The sequence below is a fragment of the Stegostoma tigrinum genome, chromosome 49 (genome assembly GCF_030684315.1).
Source record: "Stegostoma tigrinum isolate sSteTig4 chromosome 49, sSteTig4.hap1, whole genome shotgun sequence".
Lineage (NCBI taxonomy): Eukaryota > Metazoa > Chordata > Chondrichthyes > Orectolobiformes > Stegostomatidae > Stegostoma > Stegostoma tigrinum.
In genome coordinates, this window is record NC_081402.1 from 2,366,323 (window position 1) to 2,394,310 (window position 27,988).

Below are 27,988 nucleotides of genomic sequence, written 5' to 3' on the forward strand. Positions count from 1 at the left end.
GCGGGCTATATCGGTGTGTTACAGTGAGGGGTGCGGGGTGTATCGGTGTGTTACACTGATGGGTGTGGGGTATATCGGTGTGTTACAGTGAGGGGTGTGGGGTGTATCGGTGTGTTACAGTGAGGGGAGCGGGGTGTATCGGTGTGTTACAGTGAGGGGTGCGGGGTGTATCGGTGTGTGACAGTGAGGGGTGCGGGGCGTATCGGTGTGTTACAGTGAGGGGTGCGGGGTGTATCGGTGTGTTACAGTGTGGGGTGTATCGGTGTGTTACAGTTAGGGGAGCGGGGTGTATCAGTGTGTTACAGTGAGGGGTGTGGGGTGTATCGGTGTGTTACGGTGAGGGGTGAGGTGTATCGTTGTTTTACGGTGAGGGCTGCGGGGTGTATCGGTGTGTTACAGTGAGTGGTGCGGGGTGTATCGGTGTGTTACAGTGAGTGGTGCGGGGTGTATCGGTGTGTTACAGTGAGGGGTGTGGGGTGTATCGGTGTGTTACAGTGTGGGGTGTATCGGTGTGTTACAGTTAGGGGAGCGGGGTGTATCAGTGTGTTACAGTGTGGAGTGCAGGGTGTATCGGTGTGTTACAGTGAGGTGTGCGGGGTGTATCGGTGTGTTACATTGAGGGGTGCGGGGTATATCGGTGTGTTACAGTGAGGGGCGCGGGGTGTATCGGTGTGATACAGTGAGGGGTGCGGGGTATATCGATGTGTTACAGTGAGGGGTGCGGGGTATATCGGTGTGTTACAGTGAGGGGTGCGGGGTATATCGGTGTGTTACAGTGAGGGGTGTATCGGTGTGTTACACTGAGGGGTGCGGGGTGTATCGGTGTGATACAGTGAGGGGTGTGGGGTATATCGGTGTGTTACAGTGAGGGGTGCGGGGTATATCGGTGTGTTACAGTGAGGGGTGCGGGGTATATCGGTGTGTTACAGTGAGGGGTGTATCGGTGTGTTACACTGAGGGGTGCGGGGTGTATCGGTGTGTTACAGTGAGGGGTGTGGGGTGTATCGGTGTGTTACACTGAGGGGTGCGGGGTGTATCGGTGTGTTACAGTGAGTGGTGCAGGGTGTATCGGTGTGTTACAGTGAGGGGGTTGGGGTGTATCGGTGTGTTACACTGAGGGGTGCGGGGTGTATCGGTGTGTTACAGTGAGGGGTGTGGGGAGTATCGGTGTGTTACAGTGAGGGGGTTGGGGTGTATCGGTGTGTTACAGTGAGGGGTGCGGGGTGTATCGGCGTGTTACAGTGAGGGGTGCGGGGCAGATCGTTGTGTTACAGTGAGGGGTGCGGGGTATATCGGTGTGTTACAGTGAGGGGTGTGGGGTGTATCGGTGTGTTTCAGTGAGGGGTGTGGGGTGTATTGGTGTGTTACAGTGAGGGGTGCAGGGTGTATCGGTGTGTTACAGTTAGGGGTGCGGAGTGTATCGGAGTGTTACACTGAGGGGTGTGTGGTGTACCGGTGTGTGACAGTGAGGGGTGCGGGGTATATCGGCGTGTTACAGTGAGGGGTGCGGGGCGTATCGGTTTGTTACAGTGAGGGGTTTGGGGTGTATCGGTCTGTTACAGTGACGGGTGTGGGGTATATCGGTGTGTTTCAGTGAGGGGTGTGGGGTATAACGGTGTGTTACAGTGAGGGGTGTGGGGGGTATCGGTGTGTTACAGAGAGGGGTGTATCGGTGTGTTACAGTGAGGGGTGTGGGGATGGATCGGTGTGTTACTGTGAGGGGTCTGGGGAGTATCGGTGTGTTACATTGAGGGGTGCTGGGTATATCGGTGTGTTACAGTGAGGGGTGCGGGGTGTATCGGTGTGTTCGAGTGAGGGGTGCGGGGTGTATCGGTGTGTTACAGTGAGGGGTGCGGGCTATATCGGTGTGTTACAGTGAGGGGTGTGGGGTATTTCGGTGTGTTACGGTGAGGGGTGTATGGTATATCGGTGTGTTACAGTGAGGGGTGTGGGGTATATCGGTGTGTTACGGTGAGGGCTGCGGGGTGTATCGGTGTGTTACAGTGAGGGGTGCGGAGTATATCGGTGTGTTACAGTGAGGGGTGTGGAGTGTATCGGTGTGTTACAGTGAGGGGTGTGGGGTATATCGGTGTGTGACAGTGAGGGGTGTGGGGTGTATTGGTGTGTTACAGTGAGGGGTCTGGGGTGTATCGGTGTGTTACAGTGAGGGGTGCAGGGTGTATCGGTGTGTTACAGTGAAGGGTGTGGCGTGTATCGGTGTGTTACAGTGAGGGGTGTGGGGTATTTCGGTGTGTTACGCTGAGGGGTGCGGGGTGTATCGGTGTGTTTCAATGAGGGTTGCGGGGTGTATCGGTGTGTTACAGTGAGTGGTGTGGTGTGTATCGGTGTGTTATAGTGTGGGGTATATTGGTCTGTTACAGTGAGGGGTGTGGGGTGTATCGGTGTGTTACAGTGTGGGGTGTATCGGTGTGTTACAGTGAGGGGTGCGGGGTGTATTGGTGTGTTACAGTGAGGGGTGTGGGATCTATCGGTGTGTTACAGTGAGGGGTGTGGGGTGTATCGGTGTGTTCCAGTGACGGGTGCGGGGTGTATCGGTATGTTACAGTGAGGGGTGTTGGGTGTATCGGTGTGTAACAGTGAGGGGTGTGGGGTATATCAGTGTGTTTCAGTGAGGGGTGTGGGGTGTAACGGTGTGTTACATTGAGGGGTGTGGGGTATATCGGTGTGTTACAGTGAGGGGTGTGGGATCTATCGGTGTGTTACAGTGAGGGGTGTGGGGTGTATCGGTGTGTTCCAGTGACGGGTGCGGGGTATATCGATGTGTTTCAGTGAGGGGTGTTGGGTATATCGGTATGTTACAGTGAGGCGTGTTGGGTGTATCGGTATGTTACAGTGAGGGGTGTTGGGTGTATCGGTGTGTAACAGTGAGGGGTGTGGGGTATATCAGTGTGTTTCAGTGAGGGGTGTGGGGTGTATCGGTGTGTAACAGTGAGGGGTGTGGGGTATATCGGTGTGTTACAGTGACGGGTGCGGGGTGTATCGGTGTGTTACAGTGAGGGGTGCGGGATGTATCTGTGTGTTACAGTGAGGGGTGTGGGGTATATCGGTGTGTTTCAGTGAGGGGTGTGGGGTATATCGGTGTGTTTCAGTGAGGGGTGTAGGGTGTATCGGTGTGTTACAGTGAGGGGTGTGGGGTATATCGGTGTGTTACAGTGAGGGGTGTGGGGTATTTCGGTGTGTTACGGTGAGGGGTGTGTGCTATATCGGTGTGTTACAGTGAGGGGTGTGGGGTATATCGGTGTGTTTCAGTGAGGGGTGTGGGGTATATCGGTGTGTTACAGTGAGGGGTGTGGGGTGTATCGGTGTGTTACAGAGAGGGGTGTGGGGTATATCAGTGTGTTACAGTGATGGGTGTGGGGTTTTTCGGTGTGTTACAGTTAGGGGTGCGGGGTGTATTGGTGTGTTACAGTGAGGGGTGTGGGGTATATCGGTGTGTTACAGTGAGGGGTGTGGGGTGTATCGGTGTGTTACAGTGAGGGGTGCGAGGTATATCGGTGTGTTACAGTGAGGGGTGTATCGGTGTGTTACATTGAGGGGTGCGGGGTGTATCGGTGTGTTCCAGTGAGGGGTGCGGGGTATATCGGTGTGTTTCAGTGAGCGGTGTGAGGTGTATCGGTGTGTTACAGTGAGGGGTGCGGGGTATATCTGTCTGTTGCAGTGAGGGGTGCGGGGTGTATCAGTGTGTTGCAGTGAGGGTTGTGGGGTGTATCGGTGTGTTACAGTGAGGGGTGTGGGGTGTATCGGTGTGTTACAGTGAGGGGTGTGGGGTGTAACTGTGTGTTACAGTGAGGGGTGCGGGGTATATCGGTGTGTTACAGTGATGGGTGCGGGGTGTATCGGTGTGTTACAGTGAGGGGTGCGGGGTGTATCGGTGTGTTACAGTGAGGGGTGGGGGGTATGTCGGTGTGTTACAGTGAAGGGTGTGGGGTATATCGGTGTGTTACAGTGAGCGGTGTGGGGTGTATCGTTGTGCTACAGTGAGGGGTGTGGGGTGTATCGGTGTGTTACAGTGAGGGGTGTGGGATGTATCAGTGTGTTACAGTGAGGGGTGCGGTGTGTATCGGTGTGTTACAGTGAGGGGTGGGGGGTATGTCGGTGTGTTACAGTGAAGGGTGTGGGGTATATCGGTGTGTTACATTGAGGGTTGCGGGGTGTATCGGTGTGTTACAATGCGGGGTGTTGGGGCTATCGGTGTGTTACAGTGAGGGGTGCAGGGTGTATCGGTGTGTTTCAGTGAGGGGTGTGGGGTATATCGGTGTGTTTCAGTGAGGGGTGTGGGGTGTATCGGTGTGTTACAGTGAGGGGTGTGGGGTATATCGGTGTGTTGCAGTGAGGGGTGTGGGGTGTATCGGTGTGTTACAGTGAGGGGTGTGGGGTGTATCGGTGTGTTACAGTGAGGGGTGTGGGGTGTATCGGTGTGTTACAGTGAGGGGTGTGGGGTATATCGGTGTGTTACGGTGAGGGGTGCGGGGTGTATCGGTGTGTTGCAGTGAGGGGTGTGGGGTGTATTGGTGTGTTTCACTGAGGGTTGTGGGGTGTATCGGTGTGTTACAGTGAGGGGTGTGGTGTGTATCGGTGTGTTACAGTGTGGGGTGTATCGGTGTGTTACAGTGTGGGGTGTATCGGTGTGTTACAGTGAGGGGCGTGGGGTGTATCGGTGTGTTACAGTGTGGGGTGTATCGGTGTGTTACAGTTAGGGGTGCGGGGTGTGTCAGTGTGTTACAGTGAGGGTTGTGGGGTGTATCGGTGTGTTACAGTGAAGGGTGTATCGGTGTGATACAGTGAGGGGTGCGGGGTGTATCGGTGTGTTACAGTGAGGGGTGCGGGGTGTATCGGTGTGTTCCAGTGAGGGGTGTAGGGTATATCGGTGTGTTACAGTGAAGGGTGTATCGGTGTCTTCCAGTGAGGGGTGTGGGGTGTATCGGTGTCTTCCAGTGAGGGGTGTGGGGTGTATCGCTGTGTTACAGTGAGGGGTGTGGGGTGTATCGGTGTGTGAGAGTGAGGGGTGCGGGGTATATCGGTCTGTTACAGTGAGGGGTGCGGGGTGTCTCGGTGTGTTACAGTGAGGGGTGCGGGGTTTATCGGTGTGTTACTGTGAGGGGTGTGCGGTTTATCGGTGCGTTACAGTGAGGGGTACGGGGTGTATCGCTGTGTTACAGTGAGGGGTGCGGGGTGTATCGGCGTGTTACAGTGAGGGGTGCGGGGTATATCGGTGTGTTACAGTGAGGGGTGCGGGGTGTATCGGCGTGTTACAGTGAGGGGTGCGGGGTATATCGGCGTGTTACAGTGAGGGGTGCGGGGTGTATCGGCGTGTTACAGTGAGGGGTGTGGGGTGTATCCGTGTGTTACAGTGAGGGGTGCGGGGTATATCGGTGTGTTACAGTGAGGGGTGCGGGGTATATCGGTGTGTTACAGTGAGGGGTGCGGGTTGTATCAGTGTGTTACAGTGAGGGGTGTGGGGTGTGTCGGTGTGTTACGGTGAGGGGTGTGGGGTATATCAGTGTGTTACAGTGATGGGTGTGGGGTTTTTCGGTGTGTTACAGTTAGGGGTGTGGGGTATATCGGTGTGTTACAGTGAGGGGTGTGGGGTGTATCGGTGTGTTACAGTGAGGGGTGCGAGGTATATCGGTGTGTTACAGTGAGGGGTGTATCGGTGTGTTACAGTGAGGGGTGTGGGGTATATCAGTGCGTTACAGTTAGGGGTGCGGGGTGTATCGGTGTGTTCCAGTGAGGGGTGCGGGGTGTATCGGTGTGTTGCAGTGAGCGGTGCGAGGTGTATCGGTGTGTTCCAGTGAGGGGTGCGGGGTATATCGGTCTGTTACAGTGAGGGGTGTGGGGTGTATCAGTGTGTTGCAGAGAGGGTTGTGGGCTGTATCGGTGTGTTACAGTGAGGGGTGCGGGGTACATCGGTCTGTTACAGTGAGGGGTGCGGGGTGTAACAGTGAGTTGCAGTGAGGGTTGTGGGGTGTATCGGTGTGTTGCAGTGAGGGGTGCGGGGTGTATCGGTGTGTTTCAGTGAGGTGTGCGGGGTATATTGGTGTGTTACTGTGAGGGGTGCGCGGTATATCGGTGTGTTACAGTGAGGGGTGCGGGGTGTATCGGTGTGTTACAGTGAGGGGTGCGGGGTGTATCGGTGTGTTGCAGTGAGGGGTGCGGGGAATATCGGCGTGTTACAGTGAGGGGTGCGGGGTGTATCGGCATGTTACAGTGAGGGGTGCGGGGTATATCGGTGTGTTACAGTGAGGGGTGTGGGGTATTTCGGTGTGTTACGGTGAGGGGTGTGGGCTATATCGGTGTGTTACAGTGAGGGGTGCGGGGTATATCGGTGTGTTACGGTGAGGGGTGTGGGGTATATCGGTGTGTTACGGTGAGGGCTGCGGGGTGTATCGGTGTGTTACAGTGAGGGGTGCGGAGTGTATCGGTGTGTTACAGTGAGGGGTGTGGGGTATATCGGTGTGTTACGGTGAGGGCTGCGGGGTGTATCGGTGTGTTACAGTGAGGGGTGTGGGGTGTATCGGTGTGTTACAGTGAGGGGTGTGGGGTGTATCGGTGTGTTACAGTGAGGGGTGTGGGGTATATCGGTCTGTTACAGTGAGGGGTGTGGGGTGTATCGGTGTGTTACAGTGAGGGGTCTGGGGTGTATCGGTGTGTTACAGTGAGGGGTGCAGGGTGTATCGGTGTGTTACAGTGAAGGGTGTGGCGTGTATTGGTGTGTTGCAGTGAGGGGTGTGGGGTATTTCGGTGTGTTACGGTGAGGGGTGCGGGGTGTATCGGTGTGTTGCAGTGAGGGGTGTGGGGTGTATCGCTGTGTTTCACTGAGGGTTGCGGGGTGTATCGGTGTGTTACAGTGAGGGGTGTGGTGTGTATCGGTGTGTTACAGTGTGGGGTATATTGGTGTGTTACAGTGAGGGGTGTGGGGTATATCGGTGTGTTACGGTGAGGGCTGCGGGGTGTATCGGTGTGTTACAGTGAGGGGTGCGGAGTGTATCGGTGTGTTACAGTGAGGGGTGTGGGGTATATCGGTGTGTTACGGTGAGGGCTGCGGGGTGTATCGGTGTGTTACAGTGAGGGGTGTGGGGTGTATCGGTGTGTTACAGTGAGGGGTGCGGGGTATATCGGTGTGTTACAGTGAGGGGTGCGGGGTGTATCGGTGTGTTACAGTGAGGGGTGTGGGGTGTATCGGTGTGTTACAGTGAGGGGTGTGGGGTGTATCGGTGTGTTACAGTGAGGGGTGTGGGGTGTATCGGTGTGTTACAGTGAGGGGTGTGGGGTGTATCGGTGTGTTACAGTGAGGGGTCTGGGGTGTATCGGTGTGTTACAGTGAGGGGTGCAGGGTGTATCGGTGTGTTACAGTGAAGGGTGTGGCGTGTATTGGTGTGTTGCAGTGAGGGGTGTGGGGTATTTCGGTGTGTTACGGTGAGGGGTGCGGGGTGTATCGGTGTGTTGCAGTGAGGGGTGTGGGGTGTATCGCTGTGTTTCACTGAGGGTTGCGGGGTGTATCGGTGTGTTACAGTGAGGGGTGTGGTGTGTATCGGTGTGTTACAGTGTGGGGTATATTGGTGTGTTACAGTGAGGGGTGTGGGGTGTATCGGTGTGTTACAGTGTGGGGTGTATCGGTGTGTTACAGTGAGGGGTGTGGGGTGTATCGGTGTGTTACAGTGTGGGGTGTATCGGTGTGTTACAGTTAGGGGTGCGGGGTGTGTCAGTGTGTTACAGTGAGGGGTGCGGGGTGTATCGGTGTGTTACAGTGAGGGGTGTGGGATCTATCGGTGCGTTACAGTGAGGGGTGTCGGGTGTATCGGTGTGTTTCAGTGAGGGGTGTTGGGTATATCGGTATGTTACAGTGAGGGGTGTTGGCTGTATCGGTATGTTTCAGTGAGGGGTGTGGCGTGTATCGGTGTGTAACCGTGAGGGGTGTGGGGTATATCGGTGTGTTACAGTGACGGGTGCGGGGTGAATCGGTGTGTTACAGTGAGGGGTGCGGGGTGTATCGGTGTGTTACAGTGAGGGGTGTGGGGTATATCGGTGTGTTTCAGTGAGGGGTGTGGGGTATATCGGTGTGTAACAGTGAGGGGTGTGGGGTATATCGGTGTGTTACAGTGAGGGGCGTGGGGTGTATCGGTGTGTTACAGTGTGGGGTGTATCGGTGTGTTGCAGTTCGGGGTGCGGGGTGTGTCAGTGTGTTACAGTGAGGGTTGTGGGGTGTATCGGTGTGTTACAGTGAAAGGTGTATCGGTGTGTTACAGTGAGGGTTGTGGGATGTATCGGTAAGTTACAGTGAGGGGTGCGGGGTGTATCGCTGTGTTACAGTGAGGGGTGCGGGGTGTATCGGCGTGTTACAGTGAGGGGTGCGGGGTGTATCGGCGTGTTACAGTGAGGGGTGCGGGGTGTATCGGCGTGTTACAGTGAGGGGTGCGGGGTACATCGGTCTGTTACAGTGAGGGGTGCGGGGTGTATCAGTGTGTTGCAGTGAGGGTTGTGGGGTGTATCGGTGTGTTGCAGTGAGGGGTGCGGGGTGTATCGATGTGTTTCAGTGAGGTGTGCGGGGTTTATTGGTGTGTTACTGTGAGGGGTGCGCGGTATATCGGTGTGTTACAGTGAGGGGTGCGGGGTGTATCGGTGTGTTACAGTGAGGGGTGCGTGGTGTATCGGCGTGTTGCAGTGAGGGGTGCGGGGAATATCGGCGTGTTACAGTGAGGGGTGTGGGGTGTATCGGCGTGTTACAGTGAGGGGTGCGGGTTATATCGGTGTGTTACAGTGAGGGGTGTGGGGTATTTCGGTGTGTTACGGTGAGGGGTGTGTGCTATATCGGTGTGTGGCAGTGAGGGGTGCGGGGTATATCGGTGTGTTACGGTGAGGGGTGTGGGGTATATCGGTGTGTGACGGTGAGGGCTGCGGGGTGTATCGGTGTGTTACAGTGAGGGGTGCGGAGTATATCGGTGTGTTACAGTGAGGGGTGAGGGGTGTATCGGTGTGTTACAGTGAGGGGTGTGGGGTATATCGGTGTGTTACAGTGAGGGGTGTGGGGTGTATCGGTGTGGTACAGTGAGGCGTCTGGGGTGTATCGGTGTGTTACAGTGAGGGGTGCAGGGTGTATCGGTGTGTTACAGTGAAGGGTGTGGCGTGTATCGGTGTGTTCTGGTGAGGGGTGCGGGGTGTATCGGTGTGTTGCAGTGAGGGGTGTGGGGTGTCTCGGTGTGTTTCACTGAGGGTTGCGGGGTGTATCGGTGTGTTACAGTGAGGGGTGTGGTGTGTATCGGTGTATTACAGTGTGGGGTATATTGGTGTGTTACAGTGAGGGGTGTGGGGTGTATCGGTGTGTTACAGTGAGGGGTGTGGTGTGTATCGGTGTATTACAGTGTGGGGTATATTGGTGTGTTACAGTGAGGGGTGCGGGGTGTATCGGCGTGTTACAGTGAGGGGTGCGGGGTACATCGGTCTGTTACAGTGAGGGGTGCGGGGTGTATCGGTGTGTTACAGTGAGGGGTGTGGGATCTATCGGTGTGTTACAGTGAGGGGTGTCGGGTGTATCGGTGTGTTACAGTGAGGGGTGCGGGGTGTATCGGTGTGTTACAGTGAGGGGTGTGGGATCTATCGGTGTGTTACAGTGAGGGGTGTCGGGTGTATCGGTGTGTTCCAGTGAGGGGTGCGGGGTGTATCGGTGTGTAACAGTGAGGGGTGGGAGGTGTATCGGTGTGTTACAGTGAGGGGTGCGGGGTATATCGGTGTGTTACAGTGAGGGGTGCGGGGTGTATCGGTGTGTTACAGTGAGGTGTGCCGGGTGTATCGATGTGTTACAGTGAGGTGTGCGGGGTGTATCGGTGTGTTACAGTGAGGGGTGTGGGGTGTATCGGTGTGTTACAGTGAGGGGTGCGGGGTATATCGGTGTGTTACTGTGAGGGGTGTGGGGTATATCGGTGTGTTACTGTGAGGGGTGGGGGGTATATCGGTGTGTTACAGTGAGGGGTGCGAGGTGTATCGGTGTGTTACAGTGAGGTGTGCGGGGTGTATCAGTGTGTTACAGTGACGGGTGCGGGGTGTATCAATGTGTTACAGTGAGGGGTGCGGGGTGTAGCGGTGTGTTTCAGTGAGGGGTGCGGGGTGTATCTGCGTGTTACAGTGACGGGTGCGGGGTGTATCGGTGTGTAACAGTGAAGGGTGCGGGGTGTATCGGTGTGTTACAGTGAGGGGTGTGGAGTGTATCGGCGTGTTACAGTGAGGGGTGTGGGGTATTTCTGTGTGTTACGGTGAGGGGTGTGTGCTATATCGGTGTGTCACAGTGAGGGGTGCGGGGTATATCGGTGTGTTACGGTGAGGGGTGTGGGGTGTATCGGTGTGTTGCGGTGAGGGCTGCGGGGTGTATCGGTGTGTTACAGTGAGGGGTGCGGAGTATATCGGTGTGTTACAGTGAGGGGTGAGAGGTGTATCGGTGTGTTACAGTGAGGGGTGTGGGGTATATCGGTGTGTTACAGTGAGGGGTGTGGGGTGTATCGGTGTGTTACAGTGAGGGGTCTGGGGTGTATCGGTGTGTTACAGTGAGGGGTGTGGGGTGTATCGGTGTGTTACAGTGAGGGGTGTGGGGTGTATCGGTGTGTTACAGTGAGGGGTGTGGGGTGTATCGGTGTGTTACAGTGAGGGGTGTGGGGTGTATCGGTGTGTTACAGTGAAGGGTGTGGCGTGTATCAGTGTGTTGCAGTGAGGGGTGTGGGGTATTTCGGTGTGTTACGGTGTGGGGTGCGGGGTGTATCGGTGTGTTGCAGTGAGGGGTGTGGGGTGTATCGGTGTGTTTCACTGAGGGTTGCGGGGTGTATCGGTGTGTTACAGTGAGGGGTGTGGTGTGTATCGGTGTGTTACAGTGTGGGGTATATTGGTGTGTTACAGTGAGGGGTGTGGGGTGTATCGGTGTGTTACAGTGTGGGGTGTATCGGTGTGTTACAGTGAGGGGTGTGGGGTGTATCGGTGTGTTACAGTGAGGGGTGCGGGGTGTGTCAGTGTGTTACAGTGAGGGGTGCGGGGTGTATCGGTGTGTTACAGTGAGGGGTGTGGGATCTATCGGTGTGTTACAGTGAGGGGTGTCGGGTGTATCGGTGTGTTCCAGTGAGGGGTGCGGGGTATATCGGTGTGTTTCAGTGAGGGGTGTTGGGTATCTCGGTATGTTACAGTGAGGGGTGTTGGTTGTATCGGTATGTTTCAGTGAGGGGTGTGGGGTGTATCGGTGTGTAACCGTGAGGGGTGTGGGGTATATCGGTGTGTTACAGTGACGGGTGCGGGGTGTATCGGTGTGTTACAGTGAGGGGTGCGGGGTGTATCGGTGTGTTACAGTGAGGGGTGTCGGGTATATCGGTGTGTTTCAGTGAGGGGTGTCGGGTGTATCGGTGTGTAACAGTGAGGGTTGTGGGGTGTATCGGTGTGTTACAGTGAGGGGCGTGGGGTGTATCGGTGTGTTCCAGTGTGGGGTGTATCGGTGTGTTACAGTTAGGGGTGCGGGGTGTGTCAGTGTGTTACAGTGAGGTTTGTGGGGTGTATCGGTGTGTTACAGTGAAAGGTGTATCGGTGTGTTACAGTGAGGGTTGTGGGATGTATCGGTCTGTTTCAGTGAGGGGTGCGGGGTGTATCGGTGTGTTTCAGTGAGGGGTGCGGGGTTTATGGTGTGTTACTGTGAGGGGTGCGCGGTATATCGGTGAGTTACAGTGAGGGGTGCGGGGTGTATCGCTGTGTTGCAGTGAGGGGTGCGGGGTGTATCGGCATGTTACAGTGAGGGGTGCGCGGTATATCGGCGTGTTACAGTGAGGGGTGCGGGGTGTATCGGCGTGTTACAGTGAGGGGTGCGGGGTGTATCGGTGTGTTACAGTGAGGGGTGCTGGGTGTATCGGTGTGTTACAGTGAGGGGTGCGGGGTGTATCGGTGTGTTACAGTGAGGGGTGTGGGGTATATCGGTGTGTTACAGTGAGGGGTGTATCGGTGTGTTACAGTGAGGGGTGCGGGGTGTATCGGTGTGTTCCAGTGAGGGGTGCGGGGTGTATCGGTGTGTTGCAGTGAGCGGTGTGAGGTGTATCGGTGTGTTACAGTGAGGGGTGCGGGGTATATCGGTGTGTTACAGTGAGGGGTGCGGGGTGTATCAGTGTGTTACAGTGAGGGGTGTGGGGTGCATCGGTGTATTACAGTGAGGGGTGTGGGGTATATCAGTGCGTTACAGTTAGGGGTGCGGGGTGTATCGGTGTGTTCCAGTGAGGGGTGTTGGGTGTATCGGTGTGTAACAGTGAGGGGTGTGGGGTATATCGGTGTGTTTCAGTGAGGGGTGTGGGGTGTATCGGTGTGTAACAGTGAGGGGTGGGAGGTGTATCGGTGTGTTACAGTGAGGGGTGCGGGGTATATCGGTGTGTTACTGTGAGGGGTGGGGGGTATATCGGTGTGTTACAGTGAGGTGTGCCGGGTGTATCGGTGTGTTACAGTGAGGTGTGCGGGGTGTATCGGTGTGTTACAGTGAGGGGCGTGGGGTGTATCGGTGTGTTACAGTGAGGGGTGCGGGGTATATCGGTGTGTTACTGTGAGGGGTGTGGGGTATATCGGTGTGTTTCTGTGAGGGGTGGGGGGTATATCGGTGTGTTACAGTGAGGGGTGCGAGGTGTATCGGTGTGTTACAGTGAGGTGTGCGGAGTGTATCAGTGTGTTACAGTGAGGGGTGCGGGGTGTATCAATGTGTTACAGTGAGGGGTGCGGGGTGTAGCGGTGTGTTTCAGTGAGGGGTGCGGGGTGTATCTGCGTGTTGCAGTGACGGGTGCGGGGTGTATCGGTGTGTAACAGTGAAGGGTGCGGGGTGTATCGGTGTGTTACAGTGAGGGGTGTGGGGTGTGTCGGTGTGTTACAGTGACGGGTGCGGGGTATTTCAGTGTGTTTCAGTGAGGGTTGAGGGTTTTATCAGTGTGTTACAGTGAAGGGTGTGGCGTGTATCGGTGTGTTGCAGTGAGGGGTGTGGGGTATTTCGGTGTGTTACGGTGAGGGGTGCGGGGTGTATCGGTGTGTTGCAGTGAGGGGTGTGGGGTGTATCGGTGTGTTTCACTGAGGGGTGTGGGGTGTATCGGTGTGTTACAGTGTGGGGTGTATCGGTGTGTTACAGTGAGGGGTGTGGGGTGTATCGGTGTGTTACAGTGTGGGGTGTATCGGTGTGTTACAGTTAGGGGTGCGGGGTGTGTCAGTGTGTTACAGTGAGGGGTGCGGGGTGTATCGGTGTGTTACAATGAGGGGTGTGGGATCTATCGGTGTGTTACAGTGAGGGGCGTCGGGTGTATCGGTGTGTTCCAGTGAGGGGTGCGGGGTATATCGGTGTGTTTCAGTGAGGGGTGTTGGGTATATCGGTATGTTACAGTGAGGGGTGTTGGTTGTATCGGTATGTTTCAGTGAGGGGTGTGGGGTGTATCGGTGTGTAACCGTGAGGGGTGTGGGGTATATCGGTGTGTTACAGTGACGGGTGCGGGGTGTATCGGTGTGTTACAGTGAGGGGTGCGGGGTGTATCGGTGTGTTACAGTGAGGGGTGTGGGGTATATCGGTGTGTTTCAGTGAGGGGTGTGGGGTATATCGGTGTGTTACAGTGAGGGGCGTGGGGTGTATCGGTGTGTTCCAGTGTGGGGTGTATCGGTGTGTTACAGTTAGGGGTGCGGGGTTTGTCAGTGTGTTACAGTGAGGGTTGTGGGGTGTATCGGTGTGTTACAGTGAGGGTTGTGGGATGTATCGGTCTGTTTCAGTGAGGGGTGCGGGGTGTATCGGTGTGTTTCAGTGAGGGGTGCGGGGTTTATGGTGTGTTACTGTGAGGGGTGCGCGGTATATCGGTGTGTTGCAGTGAGGGGTGCGGGGTGTATCGCTGTGTTACAGTGAGGGGTGCGGGGTGTATCGGCGTGTTACAGTGAGGGGTGCGGGGTATATCGGCGTGTTACAGTGAAGGGTGCGGGGTGTATCGGCGTGTTACAGTGAGGGGAGCGGGGTGTATCGGTGTGTTACAGTGAGGGGTGCTGGGTGTATCGGTGTGTTACAGTGAGGGGTGTGGGGTGTATCGGTGTGTTACAGTGAGGGGTGTGGGGTATATCGGTGTGTTTCTGTGAGGGGTGGGGGGTATATCGGTGTGTTACAGTGAGGGGTGCGAGGTGTATCGGTGTGTTACAGTGAGGTGTGCGGAGTGTATCAGTGTGTTACAGTGAGGGGTGCGGGGTGTATCAATGTGTTACAGTGAGGGGTGCGGGGTGTAGCGGTGTGTTTCAGTGAGGGGTGCGGGGTGTATCTGCGTGTTACAGTGACGGGTGCGGGGTGTATCGGTGTGTAACAGTGAAGGGTGCGGGGTGTATCGGTGTGTTACAGTGAGGGTTGAGGGTTTTATCAGTGTGTTACAGTGAAGGGTGTGGCGTGTATCGGTGTGTTGCAGTGAGGGGTGTGGGGTATTTCGGTGTGTTACGGTGAGGGGTGCGGGGTCTATCGGTGTGTTGCAGTGAGGGGTGTCGGGTGTATCGGTGTGTTTCACTGAGGGTTGCGGGGTGTATCGGTGTGTTACAGTGAGGGGTGTGGGGTGTATCGGTGTGTTACAGTGTGGGGTGTATCGGTGTGTTACAGTGTGGGGTGTATCGGTGTGTTACAGTTAGGGGTGCGGGGTGTGTCAGTGTGTTACAGTGAGGGGTGCGGGGTGTATCGGTGTGTTACAGTGAGGGGTGTGGGATCTATCGGTGTGTTACAGTGAGGGGTGTCGGGTGTATCGGTGTGTTCCAGTGAGGGGTGCGGGGTATATCGGTGTGTTTCAGTGAGGGGTGTTGGGTATATCGGTATGTTACACTGAGGGGTGTTGGTTGTATTGGTATGTTTCAGTGAGGGGTGTGGGGTGTATCGGTGTGTAACCGTGAGGGGTGTGGGGTATATCGGTGTGTTACAGTGACGGGTGCGGGGTGTATCGGTGTGTTACAGTGAGGGGTGCGGGGTGTATCGGTGTGTTACAGTGAGGGGTGTGGGGTATATCGGTGTGTTTCAGTGAGGGGTGTGGGGTATATCGGTGTGTAACAGTGAGGGGTGTGGGGTATATCGGTGTGCTACAGTGAGGGGCGTGGGGTGTATCGGTGTGTTCCAGTGTGGGGTGTATCGGTGTGTTACAGTTAGGGGTGCGGGGTGTGTCAGTGTGTTACAGTGAGGGTTGTGGGGTGTATCGGTGTGTTACAGTGAAAGGTGTATCGGTGTGTTACAGTGAGGGTTGTGGGATGTATCGGTCTGTTTCAGTGAGGGGTGCGGGGTGTATCGGTGTGTTTCAGTGAGGGGTGCGGGGTTTATGGTGTGTTACTGTGAGGGGTGCGGGGTATATCGGTGTGTTACTGTGAGGGGTGGGGGGTTTATCGGTGTGTTACAGTGAGGGGTGCGGGGTGTATCGGTGTGTTACAGTGAGGTGTGCCGCGTGTATCGGTGTGTTACAGTGAGGTGTGCGGGGTGTATCGGTGTGTTACAGTGAGGGGTGTGGGGTGTATCGGTGTGTTACTGTGAGGGGTGTGGGGTATATCGGTGTGTTACCGTGAGGGGTGGGGGGTATATCGGTGTGTTACAGTGAGGGGTGCGATGTGTATCGGTGTGTTACAGTGAGGTGTGCGGGGTGTATCAGTGTGTTACAGTGAGGGGTGCGGGGTGTATCAATGTGTTACAGTGAGGGGTGCGGGGTGTAGCGGTGTGTTTCAGTGAGGGGTGCGGGGTGTATCTGCGTGTTACAGTGACGGGTGCGGGGTGTATCGGTGTGTAACAGTGAAGGGTGCGGGGTGTATCGGTGTGTTACAGTGAGGGGTGTGGGGTGTGTCGGTGTGTTACAGTGACGGGTGCGGGGTATTTCAGTGTGTTTCAGTGAGGGTTGAGGGTTTTATCAGTGTGTTACAGTGAAGGGTGTGGCGTGTATCGGTGTGTTGCAGTGAGGGGTGTGGGGTATTTCGGTGTGTTACGGTGAGGGGTGCGGGGTGTATCGGTGTGTTGCAGTGAGGGGTGTGGGGTGTATCGGTGTGTTTCAATGAGGGTTACGGGGTGTATCGGTGTGTTACAGTGAGGGGTGTGGTGTGTATCGGTGTGTTACAGTGTGGGGTATATTGGTGTGTTACAGTGAGGGGTGTGGGGTGTATCGGTGTGTTACAGTGTGGGGTGTATCGGTGTGTTACAGTGAGGGGTGTGGGGTGTATCGGTGTGTTACAGTGTGGGGTGTATCGGTGTGTTACAGTTAGGGGTGCGGGGTGTGTCAGTGTGTTACAGTGAGGGGTGCGGGGTGTATCGGTGTGTTACAGTGAGGGGTGTGGGATCTATCGGTGTGTTACAGTGAGGGGTGTCGGGTGTATCGGTGTGTTCCAGTGAGGGGTGCGGGGTATATCGGTGTGTTTCAGTGAGGGGTGTTGGGTATATCGGTATGTTACAGTGAGGGGTGTTGGTTGTATCGGTATGTTTCAGTGAGGGGTGTGGGGTGTATCGGTGTGTAACAGTTAGGGTTGGGAGGTGTATCGGTGTGTTTCAGTGAGGGGTGCAGGGGGTATCGGTGTGTAACCGTGAGGCGTGCGGGGTATATCGGTGTGTTACAGTGACGGGTGCGGGGTGTATCGGTGTGTTACAGTGAGGGGTGCGGGGTGTATCGGTGTGTTACAGTGAGGGGTGTGGGGTATATCGGTGTGTTTCAGTGAGGGGTGTGGGGTATATCGGTGTGTAACAGTGAGGGGTGTGGGGTATATCGGTGTGTTTCAGTGAGGGGCGTGGGGTGTATCGGTGTGTTACAGTGTGGGGTGTATCGGTGTGTTACAGTTAGGGGTGCGGGGTGTGTCAGTGTGTTACAGTGAGGGTTGTGGGGTGTATCGGTGTGTTACAGTGAAAGGTGTATCGGTGTGTTACAGTGAGGGTTGTGGGATGTATCGGTCTGTTACAGTGAGGGGTGCGGGGTGTATTGGTGTGTTTCAGTGAGGGGTGTGGGGTTTATCGGTGTGTTACTGTGAGGGGTGCGCGGTATATCGGTGTGTTACAGTGAGGGGTGCGGGGTGTATCGCTGTGTTACAGTGAGGGGTGCGGGGTGTATCGGCGTGTTACAGTGAGGGGTGCGGGGTATATCGGCGTGTTACAGTGAGGGGTGCGGGGTGTATCGGCGTGTTACAGTGAGGGGTGCGGGCGTATCGGTGTGTTACAGTGTGGGGTGCTGGGTGTATCGGTGTGTTACAGTGAGGGGTGCGGGGTGTATCGGTGTGTTACAGTGAGGGGTGTGGTGTATATCGCTGTGTTACAGCGAGGGGTGTATCGGTGTGTTACAGTGAGGGGTGCGGGGTGTATCGGTGTGTTCCAGTGAGGGGTGCGGGGTATATCGGTGTGTTGCAGTGAGCGGTGTGAGGTGTATCGGTGTGTTACAGTGAGGGGTGCGGGGTGTATCGGTGTGTTACAGTGAGGGGTGTGGGGTATATCGGTGTGTTACAGCGAGGGGTGTATCGGTGTGTTACAGTGAGGGGTGCGGGGTGTATCGGTGTGTTCCAGTGAGGGGTGCGGGGTATATCGGTGTGTTGCAGTGAGCGGTGTGAGGTGTATCGGTGTGTTACAGTGAGGGGTGCGGGGTGTATCGGTGTGTTACAGTGAGGGGTGCGGGGTATATCGGTGTGTTACAGTGAGGGGTGCGGGGTGTATCGGTGTGTTACAGTGAGGGGTGCGGGGTGTATCGGTGTGTTACAGTGAGGGGTGTGGGGTATATCAGTGAGAGGGAGGGGAGTATATGAATTGCGGGGGTATATCAGTGGGGGCGTTATATCAGTGTCGGGGGGTATATCAGTGGGGGGGTATATCAGTGTCGGGGGGTATATCAGTGTCGGGGTGGTATATCAGTGGGGGGGTATATCAGTGTCGGGGGGGTATATCAGTGGGGGGGTATATCAGTGGGGGGGTATATCAGTGTCGGGGGGTATCTCAGTGGGGGAGGTATATCAGTGGGGGGGTATATCAGTCGGGGGGGTATATCAGTGGGAGGGTATATCAGTGTCGGGGGGTATATCAGTCGGGGGGGTATATCAGTGTCGGGGGGTATATCAGTGTCGGGGGGGTATATCAGTGGGGGGGTATATCAGTGTCGGGGGGTATATCAGTGGGGGAGGTATATCAGTGTCGGGGGGTATATCAGTGGGGGAGGTATATCAGTGTCGGGGGGTATATCAGTGGGGGGGTATATCAGTGGGGGGGTATATCAGTCGGGGAGGTATATCAGTGTCGGGGGGTATATCAGTGATGGGGTATATCAGTGGGGGGGTATATCAGTGTCGGGGGGTATATCAGTCGGGGGGGTATATCAGTGTCGGGGGGTATATCAGTGGGGGGGTATATCAGTGGGGGGTATATCAGTGTCAGGGGGTATATCAGTGGGGGGTATATCAGTGGGGGGGTATTCAAGTGTCGGGGGGTATATCAGTGGGGGGTATATCAGTGGGGGGGTATATCAGTGTCGGGGGGTATATCAGTGGGGGGGTATATCAGTGTCGGGGGGTATATCAGTGGGGGGTATATCAGTGTCAGGGGGTATATCAGTGTCGGGGGGTATATCAGTGTCGGGGGGTATATCAGTGATGGGGTATATCAGTGTCGGGGGGTATATCAGTCGGGGGGGTATATCAGTCGGGGGGGTATATCAGTGTCAGGGGGTATATCAGTGGGGGGGTATATCAGTGTCGGGGGGTATATGAGTGGGGGGTATATCAGTGGGGGGGTATATCAGTGTCGGGGGGTATATCAGTCGGGGGGGTATATCAGTGTCAGGGGGTATATCAGTGTCGGGGGGTATATCAGTGTCGGGGGGTATATCAGTGATGGGGTATATCAGTGTCGGGGGGGTATATCAGTCGGGGGGGTATATCAGTCGGGGGGGTATATCAGTGTCAGGGGGTATATCAGTGGGGGGGGTATATCAGTCGGGGGGGTATATCAGTGGGGGCGGTATATCAGTGTCGGGGGGTATATCAGTGTCAGGGGGTATATCAGTGTCGGGGGGTATATCAGTGGGGGGGTATATCAGTGGGGGGGTATATCAGTCGGGGGGGTATATCAGTGGGGGGGGTATATCAGTGTCAGGGGGTATATCAGTGGGGGGGTATATCAGTCGGGGGGTATATCAGTCGGGGGGGTATATCAGTGTCAGGGGGTATATCAGTGGGGGGGTATATCAGTGTCGGGGGGGTATATCAGTGTCAGAGGGTATATCAGTGTCGGGGGGGGTATATCAGTGTCGGGGGGGTATATCAGTCGGGGGGTATATCAGTGGGGGGGGTATATCAGTGTCAGGGGGTATATCAGTGTCGGGGGGTATATCAGTGTCGGGGGGGTATATCAGTCGGGGGGTATTTCAGTGGGGGGGGTATATCAGTGGGGGGGGTATATCAGTGTCGGGGGGGTATATCAGTCGGGGGGTATATCAGTGGGGGGGGTATATCAGTGTCGGGGGGGTATATCAGTGGGGGGTATATCAGTCGGGGGGGTATATCAGTGTCGGGGGCTATATCAGTGTCGGGGGGGTATATCAGTGTCGGGGGGGTATATCAGTCGGGGGGGTATATCAGTCGGGGGGGTATATCAGTGTCAGGGGGTATATCAGTGGGGGGGGTATATCAGTCGGGGGGGTATATCAGTGGGGGCGGTATATCAGTGTCGGGGGGTATATCAGTGTCAGGGGGTATATCAGTGTCGGGGGGTATATCAGTGGGGGGGTATATCAGTGGGGGGGTATATCAGTCGGGGGGGTATATCAGTGGGGGGGTATATCAGTGTCAGGGGGTATATCAGTGGGGGGGTATATCAGTCGGGGGGTATATCAGTCGGGGGGGTATATCAGTGTCAGGGGGTATATCAGTGGGGGGGTATATCAGTGTCGGGGGGGTATATCAGTGTCAGAGGGTATATCAGTGTCGGGGGGGTATATCAGTGTCGGGGGGGTATATCAGTCGGGGGGTATATCAGTGGGGGGGGTATATCAGTGGGGGGGTTATATCAGTGTCGGGGGGGTATATCAGTCGGGGGGTATATCAGTGTCAGGGGGTATATCAGTGTCGGGGGAGTATATCAGTGTCAGGGGGTATATCAGTGTCGGGGGGGTATATCAGTGTCGGGGGGGTATATCAGTCGGGGGGTATTTCAGTGGGGGGGGTATATCAGTGGGGGGGGTATATCAGTGTCGGGGGGGTATATCAGTCGGGGGGTATATCAGTGGGGGGGGTATATCAGTGTCGGGGGGGTATATCAGTGGGGGGTATATCAGTCGGGGGGGTATATCAGTGTCGGGGGCTATATCAGTGTCGGGGGGGTATATCAGTGTCAGTGGGGGGGGTATGTCAGTGGCGGGGGAAATGACTGCAGTCCCGTGCGTGGGAGTCGGGGCCTGGTTGCGCGGTAGGTGCCCGGCTCGCAACGGGTGTGACCAGAGCGTGCTAGCACAGTCAGGACGGGGCGAAGGGCCTGCGGCTGTCACTGACCTGGGGGTGCCCGGACTCCTGCTCTGCACCTTTCACCTCCCCCCCCCCCCACCGCCCCCACCGCATGTGGAGAGGTGGGGGTGGGTCAGTGGTAGCACAGCTCGGAGATCTCTAGGGCCAGCTCCAAGCACTCGTTGGTTTGCTGACAAGCTTCGAAGATGCACGTCTCAGACCCACAGCAGCAGTGACAGATCTGCTCCCTCTCCACCGCACCCTGGCACAGGGGACACCCGAAGCCCCCCAGGTCGTCCGAGCACAGCCAGGGCACCCACTGGAAACAGTCGGTGAACTGACAGAACAGACAGCTGAGGAGCATGCTGGCACAGACATCTGACGGGGGAATGCAATGGGGTAAGAGGAGGGGACAGGAGAGAACAGGAGAGACAGAGGGTGAAAGCGGGGGAGAGAGAGAGAGAGAGAGAGAGAGAGAGACAGACAGAGAAAGGGATGTTAATGAACAGGACCACACCTCATCACTTTGTAGATCCCTCAAACCCTGTCCCCGCTCCTCATCTCCCTCTATACCTTCCCACTCTCTCCTGTCTCTCTCTCAGTCCTCATCCTCTCTCTCTCCCCGTGTTCCTCAGTCCCCACCCTCTCTCTCTCCCCATGTTCCTCAGTCCCCACCCTCTCTCCCCCATGTCTGTCAATCCCCACCATCTCTCCCTGTGTCCCTCAATCCCCACCGTCTCCCCCCGTGCCCCTCAATCCCCACCCTCTCGCCCCCGTGCCCCTCAATCCCCACCCTCTCGCCCCCCGTGCCCCTCAATCCCCACCCTCTCGCCCCCCGTGCCCCTCAATCCCCACCCTCTCGCCCCCGTGCCCCTCAATCCCCACCCTCTCGCCCCCGTGCCCCTCAATCCCCACCCTCTCTCTCGCTCTTCCTGTGTCCCTCAGTCCCCACCCTCTGTCTCTCTCCACGTGTACCTCAATCCCCACCCTCTCTCCTCGAGTCCCTCAATCCCCACCCTCTCTCCTCATGTCCCTCAATCCCCACCCTCTCTCTCTCCCCAGGACCATCAATCCCCACTCTCTCTCTCTCTCTCTCCCCCCACCCTCTGTCTCTCTCCTCGTGTCCCTCACTCCCCACCCTCCCTCTCTGCCCGGGACCCTCAATCCCCACCCTCTCTGCCCGGGACCCTCAATCCCCACCCTCTCTCTCTCCCCCTGTGTCCCTCAATCCCCACCCTCTCGATCTTCCCCTGTGTCCCACAATCCCCACCCTCTCTCTCTGCCCGGGACCCTCAATCCCCACCCTCTCTCTCTGCCTGGGACCCTCAATCCCCACCCTCTCTCTCTTCCCACCGTCTCTCTCTCCCTCTGTGTACCTCAATCCCCACCCTCTCTCCTCGTGTCCCTCAATCCCCACCCTCTCTCCCCCATGTCCCTCAATCCCCACCCTCTCTCCCCCATGTCCCTCAATCCCCATGTCTTTCTCTCTCTCCCCGGGACCCTCAATCCCCACCCACTCTCTCCCCACCCACTCTCTCCCCCCCCATGCCCCTCAATCCCCACCTTCTCGCCCCCGTGCCCCACAATCCCCAACGCATCCTCCCATCCCGTGCCATGCAGAAACCGCACCCCCCCCACCCCACCCCACCCAACCCCACCCAGGTGTCCCTCAATCTCCTACCCACTGAACACTGCAGTAACTTCCTGCCCACACCCACGATTCGACACTATCTTTCGGGAAGACATCCCCGTCTATCTTGCCAGGCTTCATTATCCCTAATCCCTGAGCTCTCAACAAATCCAACAGGAACAAGGCAGGATCATTCGATGGAAAGTACAGAAGTGAGCAACAAATTTCATTCCAAAACATGCCGAGGGGCTCACACGCACATCCAGAGGCAGAATCGACAGAAAGAAGATTCCAAGTAAAAGCATAGACCCATCCCACAAGTTATTACAGCGCATCTTAATATGGGGGGTACAGGGGTGGGGGTGAAGGAAATAGGGAGGGGGTGTAGGGTGCTGGAGGGTGTGACAGAGATGGGGAGGGGGTGTAGGGGGCTGGAGGGGGTGACAGATGGGGAGGGAGTGGAGGGGGTGACAGAGATAGGGAGCGGTTGTAGGGGGCTGGAGGGGGTGACAGAGACAGGGAGGGGGTGTAAGGGGCTAGAGGGGGGTGACAGAGATAGGGAGGGGGTGTAGGGGAGCTGGAGTAGGTGACAGAGACAGGGAGGGGGTGTAGGGGGCTGGAGGAGGGGGAGAGGGATGTATGATGGGGGGAGGTTGCATGCAGAGTAGGAGCCATTGCAGATCTGTGGCTGGGACTCTGAGTGAGTTGAAACCGCCCCTTTCACCCGCCCCCCCACCTCTCTCCAATCCGACGTTTCTGTTGCTGGGATGTGGTCCAGGGCAGGCAGACAGGGCTGGCAGATGTCAGGGGCCCCCAGGCGAACCCTGACTTCCTGGAAACTGCCAGGGAGAGAGTGGCCTGTTTCCTGCCCCGGGCAGATGCAGCCCAGAAAAACAAAAGCAAAGTGCTGATCCCAGCGTTAAATGACGCACAGATAGGCCCGCGCTCAAATGTCAAATCCCACAAAAACAAATCATAGTTTCCATTGCCCCGGCAGAGGTAAGTCGAAGCATCAGCCTAAATTCCAGGGAGAATCAATAGTCCCGCTCTCGCCTTGTCCTCTGTGAGGGAACGTTGGCCCCTCCAGGTCGACTGCAGAGATCGTGCGGGGCATTGGGATTAACAGCAGGACTGAGGAGTTTCGGCCCCTCGCAACTGTCCCCTCCAAACCTCAAAACCAATGGGCAATGCCCGACTTTCGAACTTCATCCCGCTCTCTCACCCGACACTGCACACTTTCCGCAAATATAATCCGTCCTATTCCTAGACGGAGAGAGAGAGAGAGGACGGAGGGAATTTGGTCACTAGGCTGATGTCTCCCAGAGACAGGGCACTGAGTGACACCAGTCAGTGTACAGATATCTCCCTGACAGAGTGAGAGAGGGGGGAAACTGAAAGACACCAGTCAGTGTACAGATAGCTCCCTGAGAGAGAGAGAGGGAGGGGGACAGAGAGACACCAGTCAGTGTACAGATATCTCCCTGAGAGAGAGAGAGAGAGAGAGAGAGAGAGAGGACTGAGAGACACCAGTCAGTGTACAGATATCTCCCTGAGAGAGAGAGAGAGAGGGGGGAATGAGAGACACCAGTCAGTGTACAGATATCTCTCTAAGAGAGAGAGGGGGGAATGAGAGGACACCAGTCAGTGTACAGATATCTCCCTGAAAGAGAGAGAGGGGACTGTGAGACACCAGTCAGTGTACAGATATCTCCCAGAGAGAGAGAGGGGTGGGGACTGAGAGACATCAGTCAGTGTATAGATATCTCCCTGAGAGAGAGAGAGAGGGGGGGGGGGGACTGAGAGACACCAGTCAGTGTACAGATATCTCCCTGAGAGAGAGAGGGGGGGGGGGGGGACTGAGAGACACCAGTCAGTGTACAGATATCTCCCAGAGAGAGAGAGGGGTGGGGACTGAGAGACACCAGTCAGTGTATAGATATCTCCCTGAGAGAGAGAGAGGGGGGGGGACTGAGAGACACCAGTCAGTGTACAGATATCTCCCTGAGAGAGAGAGAGGGGGGACTGAGAGACACCAGTCAGTGTACAGATATCTCCCTGATAGAGAGAGAGAGAGAGGGAGAGAGAGGACTGAGAGACACAAGTCAGTGTACAGATATCTCCCTGAGAGAGAGAGAGGGGGGAACTGAGAGACACCAGTCAGTGTACAGATATCTCCCTGAGAAGGAGAGGGGGACTGAGAGACACCAGTCAGTGTACAGATATCTCCCTGATAGAGAGAGAGAGAGAGGGAGAGAGAGGACTGAGAGACACAAGTCAGTGTACAGATATCTCCCTGAGAGAGAGGGGGGAACTGAGAGACACCAGTCAGTGTACAGATATCTCCCTGAGAGAGAGAGAGAGGGGGGAACTGAGAGACACCAATCAGTGTACAGATATCTCCCTGAGAGAGAGAGAGGGGGGAACTGAGAGACACCAGTCAGTGTACAGATATCTCCCTGAGAGAGAGAGGGGGGACTGAGAGACACCAGTCAGTGTACAGATATCTCCCTGAGAGAGAGAGGGGGGAACTGAGAGACACCAGTCAGTGTACAGATATCTCCCTGAGAGAGAGAGAGAGGGGGGACTGAGAGACACCAGTCAGTGTACAGATATCTCCCTGAGAGAGGGAGAGGGGGGACTGAGAGACACCAGTCAGTGTACAGATATCTCCCTGAGAGAAAGAGAGAGGGGGCCTGAGAGACACCAGTCAGTGTACAGACATCTCCCTGAGAGAGAGAGAGAGGGGACTGAGAGACACCAGTCAGTGTACAGATATCTCTCTGAGAGAGAGAGAGGGGGGGACTGAGAGACACCAGTCAGTGCACAGATATCTCCCTAACAGAGAGAGAGAGGGGGGACTTTGAGACACCAGTCAGTGTACAGATATCTCCCTGAGAGAGAGAGGGGGGACTGAGAGACACCAGTCAGTGTACAGATATCTCCCTGAGAGAGAGAGAGGTGGGACTGAGAGACACCAGTCAGTGTACAGATATCTCCCTGAGAGAGAGATGGGGGGGAATGAGAGACACCAGTGTACAGATATCTCCCTGAGAGAGAAATAGAGAGAGAGAGAGAGAGAGAGAGAGAGACGGAGGGAGAGAGAGGACTGAGAGACACCAGTCAGTGTACAGATATCTCCCTGAGAGAGAGATGGGGGGGGAATGAGAGACACCAGTCAGTGTACAGATATCTCCCAGAGAGAGAGAGGGGGGACTGAGAGACACCAGTCAGTGTACAGATATCTCCCTGAGAGAGAGAGAGGGGGGACTGAGAGACACCAGTCAGTGTACATATATCTCCCTGAGAGAGAGAGAGGGGGGAACTGAGAGACACCAGTCAGTGTACAGATATTTCCCTGAGAGAGAGAGAGGGGGGACTGACAGACACCAGTCAGTGTACAGATATCTCCCTGAGAGAGAGAGAGAGAGAGGGAGAGAGAGGACTGAGAGACACAAGTCAGTGTACAGATATCTCCCTGAGACAGAGGGGGGGGGGAAACTGAGAGACACCAGTCAGTGTACAGATATCTCCCTGAGAGAGAGAGAGGGGGGACTGAGAGACACCAGTCAGTGTACAGATATCTCCCTGAGAGAGAGAGAGGGGGGACTGAGAGACACCAGTCAGTGTACAGGTATCTCCCTGAGAGAGAGAGGGGGGACTGAGAGACACCAGTCAGTGTACAGATATCTCCCTGAGAGAGAGAGAGGGGACTGAGAGACACCAGTCAGTGTACAGATATCTCCCTGAGAGAGAGAGAGGGGACTGAGAGACACCAGTCAGTGTACAGATATCTCCCTGAGAGAGAGAGAGGGGACTGAGAGACACCAGTCAGTGTACAGATATCTCCCTGACAGAGAGGGGGGGGGGGGTGGACTGAGAGACACCAGTCAGTGTACAGATATCTCCCTGACAGAGAGGGGGGGGGTGGACTGAGAGACACCAGTCAGCGCACAGATATCTCCCTGAGAGAGAGAGAGAGAGAGAGGGGAGAGTGAGAGACACCAGTCAGTGTCCAGATATCTCCCTGAGAGAGAGAGAGAGAGAGTGAGGGGGTGGGGTACTGAGAGACACCAGACAGTGTACAGACCGATGATGTTACCGAGCACGGTGACAAGCCAGTTTACTGAGCAAGCCCACCACCCAAGCTGCAAATCTTCACAAGGGCCTTGAAGACCCCACCCAGGTGTAACGCGAGCCGTGCAGTGCAGCACTCACCTTCTCCAGCAGGAGGTGGGAGCTGGGTGCTGGCTGACTTGTAACTAGTCCGTGTGTAGACGGAGGAGGTGGATCCCAGGCGGGTCTTGTCGGAGCAGGTGCTCGGGGAGGTACAGACGGGGGGCAGGCCTGCCCGGGGCTGAATGCCGCTGGCTGTGGCACTCCCTCTCTTCTCTGCGGTGTCCCCTGAGGCAGGTCCGGGCCGAGCGAGCGATGGATCTGTACAGGAGTGGGGCGCAGAGTGACAGGCACTGAGCCATAGAGGTTTCGAGTTCAACACAGAGAGCAGCATCTACTTGTCCTACTATCGAGGTCAGATACAGAGTAAAGCTCCCTCTACACTGCTCCCCCCTATCAAACACTCCCAGGGACAGCACGGGGTTAGGTACTGAGTAAAGCTCCCTCTACACTGCTTCCCCCCATCAAACACTCCCAGGGACAGCACGGGGTTAGGTACTGAGTAAAGCTCCCTCTACACTGTCCCCCCATTAAACGTTCCCAGGACAGGTAGAGCACAGTGTTAGATTCAGAGTAAAGCTTCCTCTACACTGATCCCCCCCTTCAAACGCTCCCAGGGACAGCACGGGGTTAGGTACAGAGTAAAGCTCCCTCTACACTGTCGCCCCCCCCTCCCCCATCAAACACTCCCAGGGACAGGGACAGCACGAAGTTAGATTCATGCTTTAACTAACCCTGTGTGTGAAGGGGGTTGATTTGTTGGTGGTGGGGGGTGGGGGGGGGGGGGTAGTGTGGGAGATACAGGTTGGGATCTTGCTGTGTAAAAATGGCTGGTGTGCCAGTGAGGGTGCTGAGACATCCTATTCACATGTCCGCCTCGCCTCGCTTCGCTGAGCTCTAATTGATCTTGCAATGGTCCGTTTGGGATTTCCCTCATCACTACCTCAGCAAGAAACGTCTAATGGAAGATGAAAGCTTTTGTGGGGCTGAGTGAAGGTATTTGTCTGTTAAAGCCCTTTCTTGTTCTATCTCTCTCTCCTTTCCCAACCACTCGCTCACACATTCTCGCTCCTTCCTGCTCACATTCTCTCTCTCTCACACTCTCTCCCCCTCTCATACTCTGTCTCTCTCTCACACTCTCTCTCTCCCCCTCTCATACTCTGTCTCTCTCTCTCCCTCTCATACACTGTCTCTCTCTCTCTCACACTCTCATACTCTGTCTCTCTCTCTCTCACACTCTCATACTCTGTCTCTCTCTCTCACACACTCTCTCTCTCCCCCTCTCATACTCTGTCTCTCTCTCTCTCTCTCTCTCACACTCTCTCCCCTCTCATACTCTGTCTCTCTCACACTCTCTCTCCCCCTCTCATACTCTGTCTCTCTCTCTCTCACACACTCTCTCCCCCTCTCATACTCTGTCTCTCTCTCTCTCTCACACACTCTCTCTCTCCCCCTCTCATACTCTGTCTCTCTCTCTCTCTCACACTCTCTCCCCCTCTCATACTCTGTCTCTCTCTCTCTCACACACTCTCTCCCCCTCTCATACTCTGTCTCTCTCTCTCTCACACTCTCTCTCATATTCTCTCTCACCCCCTCTCATACTTTCTTTCTCATATTCTCTCTTTCCCTCTCACATTCTCTTTCCGTCGCACATTTTCTCTCTCACACACATTCTCTCTTCCCCTCTCACATCCTCTCTTCCCCTCTCACATTCTCTCTCTCACATTTTCTCTTCCCCTC

The 27,988-nt window shown here is 55.8% G+C and overlaps 1 protein-coding gene across 2 annotated transcripts in view; it reads right to left on the reverse strand.

Annotated features, from left to right (window-relative positions):
* The window catches only part of LOC132207488 (myoD family inhibitor domain-containing protein-like), an 81,089-nt gene that overhangs the window by 35,561 nt on the left and 17,540 nt on the right, over positions 1–27,988 (reverse strand). The window contains exons 4-5 of one of the 2 annotated variants that reach the window (XM_059643174.1): positions 26,291–26,509; positions 20,579–20,823 (exon numbers count right to left, since the gene is read on the reverse strand). In XM_059643174.1, the coding sequence (XP_059499157.1) occupies positions 20,579–20,823; positions 26,291–26,509 (464 nt within the window). Of the gene's footprint in view, positions 1–20,578; positions 20,824–26,290; positions 26,510–27,988 lie in introns of those variants that run through there. The other variant, XM_059643175.1, reaches the window with a different exon arrangement.